Here is an 8,451-nt window from a genome sequence, read left to right as displayed (position 1 = left end):
ATGTGCTCTCTTGAGACAGCGAGTACTGTAGAGTCCTACAGGGAGGGGAGAGGATGGCCAATGAATTTCTGGGCAGTGTTAATGACCCTTTGTAGTGCCATCTTGTGCGCCATGGTACAGCTGGAGAGCCGCACAGAGATGCAGTATGTCAACACACTCAATAGTATCGCATGTCCAAAAACGTCATAGTATATAGCATGTTGAAAAAAGGGATAAAGTGATAAAAAGGTCATAGTACACTTACATTCTTTAGGACCCGAACAGTGTCTTTTCCCAAACAGCAGTAAAGAGACATCATTCATTGGCTTACCTTAGAAATATTTTATTTTCATCAAGTAACACGTTTGGAGGATGGATTCCATAAGACTGATGCATCAAGATTCATAGTTCTCAGTCAACAGCAGTTATTGTGATGAAAAACACATACAGATGAAAAGCATGAAGGTTGTGTAAGAGGTTTATTTTCTCCATATATTTTACAAATAGAAGCACATATGTTCATAGACTCTGGACAACACGTGCCTGAAGTACTTTGAAGAGCTAAAGGTAATGGAAACGAAGGTCTTGCCCGTTTATCTGCAGAGAAAGAGGAAAAAAAAAAGTAAGAACAGTGTTCAACATGGCTGGGGACAGGGTGAAAACTCAGTCTAAAAGGCATCTAGACTAGGGCTGAACTATTGTATTCATTTATCCAATTGATAACATGTTTGTTTGTGTGATGTATTATGTTGTACAAATTATAATGTTTACTCTGCTCAGCTTTGTTTGTTTTTTTGCAATGTTATGTTTTTAAATAAATATTCACAGAAATTCTGCATCAGTTCATCTCATTTCATCCACCCACTGGCCAGCATGAAAGATCAGTTGAGTGTATTTGGTGTGGTGTTAGTTATATTATAGAAAACTTTATTGCAATTTCAGTTTGAAAAAAAATTATCAGCCCCCATCTAGGGTTTGGATCAAAGAATTTATGCTTAACATTTCTACATAGGTTGCTGGTCAAACTAGCCAAGAAGGGATCCTAACATTACAGTCTACTCTACAGTGTTACCTCCTCTGTTAAAAACAAGCCTCAGTTCCTGAGTTCAGAAAAGGATGAGGAGGAATAGATTTCGTCAGACAGGAGAAAGAGACATGCAAGAATGTGATAGCTTCTGGAAATTTATAAAGACATGCATAGATGAGAAAAGAGTCTAAGAAAAGTTTTTGTAGTGATGGAGGAATACAATGATGGGTTGAGTTACTGAGGAATATCTGCACATTATTAAGTGAGAGAAGAGAAAGAAAACACAGTAAATACTTACAGAGCAGCAGCTCCAGAGATGATCTCAATGAGCTCCTTGGTGATGACAGCCTGTCTGGTACGGTTGAAGGTGAGGGTCAGCTTGTCAATCATCTCAGCTGAGGAAGGGAGAGACAAATCTGTCAGTTACTGTCACAATGTTTAACGTTTTTACTTTAGTATGTAAAGTCATACTATAGTATGTCGTCCAAAATATGATATAGTCATAGTATAGTATGTTGTCCAAAATTTGATCAAAAAAGTCATAGTATAGTATGTCGTCCAAAATTTGATAAAAAGTCACAGTATAGTATGTCGTCCAAAATGTGATCAAAAAGTTATAGTTTAGTATGTCGTCCAAAAAATTAGCGAAATGTCACAGTATAGCTGTAGGTCAGATTTCTCTGCTATAAACATTATTAAAACCTAGTACCGTTTCAATGAGCACCATATGAGAATGACACGAGCTCCACTCAAGCCAAGATTCAAACTAGTGGCAGAGCAGTCACAGGCCTGTTTCTATCTCTTTATGAAACATGTGAACAGAGAAAAGGGAGCTGCTCAAAGCTGTTTTTTTTCCTAACAGATTTTATTCAGATTGTGTCTTGTTTTCATTTACTTTTACGACTAATACAGCGATTTGTTTTCCCTATGTGTTAAATGTGTCTGTATATGAAGAGCATCCTACTGTGACAACGGACAATAAATACTGTTTAAGTGACATGGAAATGTGTGTTGTCGATTTCATTTGATAAAAAGGTTAGGAAATTTTTGGAACTGGACATCTAAACTTCAGATATCCCTGGTCTAAACAGATATTTAGGCACTATGGCAATCACCAGAAATACGTCACATGAGTGGGTGTTCGGCTACTCTCAGGTACTGCAGGTGTGAGTATTAGGACAGAGCTAGAGATGGTAAATGTGTTTGGCGGGAAGTCTTACAGGCGTTCTTGCTGGCGCTGTCCATAGCGGTCATCCTGGCACTCTGCTCAGCAGTGGAGCCCTCCTTCAGGGCCAGGTAGATGACGTTGACCAGAGCGAACTCCTGGTAGTTCCTCAGCACGTCAGCATCAATGTCATCATAGATGCTCAGGTTCTCTGTTGGGGAGGATTACAGATGTTCAGCATCTCTCTGTACCCAAGGATGTGCCTTTAACTTTTCAAAACAACAACAACAACAACAACCATACCTGTGTTAGCAACTGTCTCTGTGGAAAACAAAGGCTTCTGTTCGGCCTTGTAGGAGATGACAGACCTGTATCAGAGAGAGGGAAATGTATTTTACATGATTAATGTGATAGAGTATTTTTACACATTTCAAATTTATGTCGATCTCTCAGGTTGTGCAACTTGAAATGTTTTTATTCAAATAAGTCGTCAGGGGAAGGAGGAAGGTTGTGTTCCATTGAGCAAACGAGAGGTTTTTGACCTCGTCTTGTTTTTAAAAATACAAGATTACTTCACTTAAGTCTGTCATAATAGCTACTTTTGTTCCCTTTAAAAGAGCAGTGAACTTTTAATTCTTAAGAATATCTAGACATTGGAATATAAAAAAATATTTACCATTTTAAAAAGTTACCTTGTTCACGTATACAAGAAAAGTATATATAAAATTCTAGTCTGTCTGAGACCTAATACAACATTTGGACATCAAACGATGCCTTGTGACAAATAGACAAGCCCGAGAACACCGCAACTACACTGGCAACACCGCCTGGAAGCTGGTGGCTTTATAGAGTGGAGGATTTTGGAAGGTAAAACTATCAACGACAGGAGCTGCCAAGCTAACGACGATCAGGACTCTTCGTTTTAGCTGCAGGCTATGGCAAGGCAAGGCAAGTTTATTTGTATAGCACAATTCAACACAAGGTAATTCAAAGTGCTTTACAGAGACATTAAAAGCAACAAGACACAATTTAAAACAATAAAAACAGTCAATTAAAAAGGGAAATAGAAATTGAGAATGATAGTGACAATAAAATACAGTAACATAAAATGTATTATATTATTATTTTAAATATTATTGATCTAGGAGCTGTAAACTGAATTGCCCACACAGGATAAATAAAGTTTTCTGAACTGAACTGAAAGCTAATCAGCCGTTGGTCGAGGAAGTTTGGAAGTACACGGATTTGGATCCAATCACATCACTGCCGCTGGGAGCCAGCGCTAGTTCTACTACAACTTTCCTATGGGAATGTCCACAGACGACAGAGTCAGCCCGCGTGCTGACGTCATCGGTGTCTGTGTAAAAGACTAGCTATCGGTAAGCTACACTCTGTTGTGTTATTTTCTTTGGAGCTGCACAAGTTGGCGGAGTGGAGAGAGAGAGAGAAAAAAAAGGAGGTAAAAATCGCTGCACCCAAGTCTCAAAATGGTCGGGACAACCCTGCATTTTAATCTGGCATTGTACTGGCTAAAATGTTGGAGACATTCTTATGTATACAAACACATGTAAAAACAGCTGGTAAGATCGAGGTCATATCATATCGAATGATGAGTCGATAAAGTAATTATAGCGACAGGCCTGACTTTACTTTTAAGTAACTTTTAACTAACTTATAGTAACCAAGCTCCATGCACAAAGTCATGGTCATGTCACTGTGAAACTGACGATCTCAGGTTGAAGAAAGCTCAAAACATAAAAATCACCCCCACTCAATTTTATTATAGTTCATTTGATGTTCAGTTACAGATTTCTATTCAGGTATTTATTACTTTGAGTTTAATATTCAGGCATTCAGATTTATTTTTGTAGGTAGTTATCCAGTTTCTGATAAAGTTAAAGACTGTTCATGTCCAAAAGTGTCGGGGTGGTGATATTGGCCAATTCATCCACAATCTCCTGCTCCAAACTATCATTATTATAACAGCCTGTATTAATCCACTGTGGGTCGACCTCTAATACAAATCCAAATAAAGGAAAATAGAGTACAAACTGAGTGTCGTACCTGAATCTGTTGAAGAACACAGCGCCCTGGTCAAATTCATATCCAGAGTTGAGCAGCTCGGTGGCGACGATGGAGGCATCGCCGAAGCTGGGGGGCTTACGGCCGACTTCCTTACAGTTGAGGATGATGTGCTTCCCATGAGTTCTGATGAGGAACAGCGAGGATTATATTAGGACAGGAAAACAATCATCACCTGCACACTTCATTCTCTGATCTGTGTTTTCGCACACAGAAACCTTGCACGCTAATTCATCAGTTTTATGAGGATGAACTTCAGGAGGCTCAGTTCCCCGTCCTACCTGTGCAGCAGGCCTCTCAGCTTGTCTCCCACATTGACCACCATGACCTCCTTGCCAGCGCTGGTCAGGGTATTGATCTCGCTCTTGATGGCCTTGGCTATACCAGAGTGGATGGCACCACAGAGCCCACGGTCAGATGTCACACCGACGATCAAGTGCTTGACCGCCTTGTCCTCCGGCGCTTTGATGTCAACCTTCTCGTACAGGGCTGGAGAGCAGAGAAGAAAATTATTCCAGTGTCGAAAACTTTAGATCACACCATCTAGCAAAGTGAGAGACAACATGGCGGCAACTTGAACGTACCCAGAGCACCAGAGCCGTACACTCTGGCAGGCTTCAGGCTCCTCTCAGCACGAGCATACTTGGCAGCGGCCACCATCTTCATGGACTTGGTGATTTTCTGGATATTCTTGATGGACTTCAACCGAATGGTGACTGGAGAAGAGAAGATATTACTCAGACTGACACCAGTTTGGATTATATTGAAACTCTAATATAAACCTGACCAGCTCACTGAACTATATTAACCTATCGGAAAACTTAATGATCATTTCTTTACTGTCACTCAGGGACACTTTGTAAATGAAAAATGCACTGCAGAAGACAGCAACTTTGGGATTTTTTGGGTTTGTTAAGAGAGTATGAGTAGAAAAGTGCACTTAAAAATGTAACTATCACATTATTATTGGTGTTTTTTGTGATTAGTTTGATGTTAAATTTGTTCAATAAAAGACTACATTAAATAGTTTACTTTTTTAATTCAACAAGATATTTGTTGTATCTTAGCAGTAAACTGAAATCAGCAGAAAGTCAGAACTGAACACACTTTAATATCTGTTTATCCCAGCTAATATTGTTATAGCAACATTCAACAATGAAATCACAATCTTTTGGCATCTAACTAATTTATATTGATAAATATGGAGGTGATGACAATGCAAGTAGGGCTGCCACGATTAATCGACTAATCGATGACTAATCGGTTTGAGTCATTTTTCATAGAACAGTACTATTAAAGTCCCCCAAAATACTCTTATTGCAGCTTCTTACATTCAGATATTGGCAGCTTTACACACTCTCCCGTGACAGTGAACTAAAACCCCTTGGCGTGAGTATGAAACAAGACATTAGATGACGTAATTTTGGGGTTTGGACGAGATAGACCGCCATTTTTCAACATTTTAACACATTTTTCGATGAAATGATTAGTCGACTAATCGAAGAAATAATCGACAGATTAGTCGACAATGAAAATAATCGTTAGTGGCAGCCCTAAATGCAAGCATAATGAAAAAAGCAGTAAATGAACAAAGCTAAAAATAACCAAGTGATTTCATTATTTTAAAGCCGATGTATCGAATGCCAATCCATGTTTTTTGTCTTTATGATATGCACTCTGCATGTTACTCGTCTGTCATATGTATGCACCTGTTGTGGAAATGAATTTTCTCGGTGAAGACAAATAAACTGTGTTCATCATTTCCCCTTGTTGTAATTTCTGCATTACAACACAAAATTGCCATCTAAGGAAAGTGGCCTCAAGGGCTACAGTAACAAATAATCAAAAATAAAAACGCAAGTGATGAAAATGCTTACAGATTAATAATGGTGATTAACTAGTGAGAAATTGTCAGTTAGTCTGACAGTGTTGCTCTGATAGCAGCTGGGCTGTGTTACTGTCTACTGTCCTCCATTTATCATTCACAACACCCAACTAACAGTTACTGTTCAAAGCCAGCAATATTTGTTGCTTCCACCCAGAGAGCCAAAAACCACGGCTTTAAATTGGTCAAATCCCTTGTTAACTGTCCAACATTTTTACTCCTCCGTCTCTCAAATCACATGCATTTTCACCACCTTCAGTTTTATAAATTAATGGTACTTATTCCCCTCAAAGTATCCTACAGTCCTACAGCTGCATGGCATGCATCACCTTCAACCAAAATAGACCACAACAAAATATATCAAACCCCACTTTCTTGCTGCGTACAGGTGCACAAACTGAGTATTATTTCCCTCATACTATACCAGATTTTGCAGACACTATTAAGATGTTGCATCTGTGGTGTTGTCAGTGTTTGATTATAGTCTGCAACCTGTTGTAATGTTGTCATCTTTGCACATAAAGAGAGTAGTACACAAAAGTACTTACTGTCCTTCAGGGTAGCCATGTTCCTGACCTGCCCACTGTGAACAGAAACGGTGCATGTTAGCTTTAGCTGCTAGCTTTATCAACATGTCACATTACCAACAGAGTTTAACATTAACAACAGCTCTAAATCACGTTAGTACAAACTCCTAACAGGTATTGAAACATGAACATTTGCTTCGTTGCTAGTTAGCGCTGCAAGTGCGCTACTAGCATCAGTTAGCTTTGTAACTGCTGCACAAGTTAGCTTAAGCTGTTAGCACTAGCTTACTAGCAGTGTGATTGGAGTGTGTGTAAGATCATGCAGTGACACAAAAGTCAGTCATTGGTGAAATGTTCGCTCTCTTCACAAGCTTCTCGCACAATGTCAGAGAGTTTTAGCCAGTACGTGTCAGATTAGCTAGCATTAGCTTAAGTTGTCCATTGAGTGCAGCACACCGGTGTCATTCATTAGCCGCGGCCTCCACGTTAGCACGTCCTTGCGTTCAATAACTGCGCGTGTTACAGACAAGACGTTACAAACTTATTTCAATCACATATCTCTTTCAGTGCACACAGTGACGACACTGCTAACGACTGTTGTGGAAGTATTTAAATAGTTTTGTTTTACCATTGTGGGGAGAACACCAACGCGCTGGTTCTGGCGAACATGGTTACTCCTATGAAGGTCAGACACGCAGGACTGCGCAGGCGCAGGTTAAAGGCAAAATGGCCGAATGCTGCATTCAGGGACTAACAGAAATATCGTTGAACAGACATACACACTAAGTAACTTTTACATTGTTTAAATAAATCATAAGATTCGTGTTTACTGAGCAAACATACGTACATGTCTTTATGTTTAATGTTTTCTATGTTTTACTGTAAAGCGCATTGAGTTTACCTGTTTATGAAATGCGCTGTACAATTAACATTGACTTGACCTGACATCCGGGGATTTTTTATTTTTATTTTTTAATGTAAATATTTATATTTTTGTATTTGGATAAATAGACCTAACAGCTACGACCAAGGTCAACAAAGCTGAACAAAGAAATGTTAAAGAAAATAGACAGGTGTGTATTTATATTTATATTTATATTTATATATGTTTTTTGGTACAAAATCCGTTCTAATACAAACCAAAATCATTTGTAAGACTTTTTGTTTGTTTGTTTTTATTCTATCCTTTTTATTCTATCCTTGTCATAATATATACAGCATATTGAGTGTAGTAATTATAGTACATACACCCATATATATGGTAACTGTCATGATGATTTATTTAAAGGGACGTTTAATATAAATTTATATGAAAAACATCAATGACCCACAATAAAAAATAAAATAAAACGTCTATATACGAGTCAAGTTTTCTGTAAGTTGTAAACCATACAAATAGTTTAAATAAATAAATAAATAAATACTGAACATATACATGGACAGATCTGATCCATAATTCCTAACTTTACAGTGTAATTTGCATGTAATTTTTTAACATGCACTAGTCCAACTTACACGTTTAGTTACAAAAATGTAAAAATTCTTTATTTATGTTTATGAGTATTGTAAAAAAAAAATGCTTCTAAATATTGAAGAGTTTTTCTAGTTTTACTGGCTCATTATTTGTACTCTATGTTTTTTTTAATTAAGTAATTAATTTGCTTGCTTTTTATCTTGTCTTTTTTGTTTATCGTGTTTTCTGTTTTTATTTGTTGTTCCCTAACATGCTGTAACGGTGATTTTCTCACTGGGTTATCAAAGCAGTCAGTCACTTAGTCCGTGAACG

General features: G+C 38.0%; 1 protein-coding gene across 3 annotated transcripts; it reads right to left on the bottom strand.

Moving 5' to 3' along the window:
• Nucleotides 1–441: 441 nt before the first annotated feature.
• atp5f1c (ATP synthase F1 subunit gamma) lies at nt 442–7,391 on the bottom strand. Of its 3 annotated transcripts, XM_050036370.1 has the most exons (10): nt 7,294–7,391; nt 6,687–6,721; nt 4,838–4,969; nt 4,535–4,742; nt 4,236–4,379; nt 2,475–2,539; nt 2,227–2,382; nt 1,305–1,401; nt 1,052–1,079; nt 442–576 (listed from the first exon to the last, which is right to left on the bottom strand). In XM_050036370.1, the coding sequence occupies exons 1-9, from the start codon at nt 7,332–7,334 to the stop codon at nt 1,073–1,075; spliced, it is 885 nt and encodes a 294-aa protein (XP_049892327.1). In that variant the 5' UTR covers nt 7,335–7,391; the 3' UTR covers nt 442–576; nt 1,052–1,072. The 3 variants fall into 3 exon arrangements, with proteins under 3 accessions (XP_049892327.1, XP_049892328.1, XP_049892329.1); XM_050036371.1 differs by lacking the exon at nt 1,052–1,079; XM_050036372.1 differs by lacking the exons at nt 442–576; nt 1,052–1,079 and having other exon boundaries at nt 1,301–1,401.
• Nucleotides 7,392–8,451: the final 1,060 nt, after the last annotated feature.

Source organism: Epinephelus moara, chromosome 23 (genome assembly GCF_006386435.1).
Source record: "Epinephelus moara isolate mb chromosome 23, YSFRI_EMoa_1.0, whole genome shotgun sequence".
NCBI lineage: Eukaryota > Metazoa > Chordata > Actinopteri > Perciformes > Serranidae > Epinephelus > Epinephelus moara.
Note: the sequence above shows the minus strand (reverse complement) of the source record. Positions and strands in the feature narration are given on the sequence as shown.

Bases quoted from the DNA above. Each gene is read 5' to 3' on its own strand.
- atp5f1c (XM_050036370.1), bottom strand. From the start codon at position 7,334: ATGTTCGCCAGAACCAGCGCGTTGGTGTTCTCCCCACAATG. The intron at 4,970-6,686 runs GTAAGTACTTTT...TCTCTTCTCCAG, and splicing joins CATGGCTACCCTGAAGGACA to TCACCATTCGGTTGAAGTCC. The intron at 4,743-4,837 runs GTACGTTCAAGT...TCTGCTCTCCAG, and splicing joins GTACGGCTCTGGTGCTCTGG to CCCTGTACGAGAAGGTTGAC.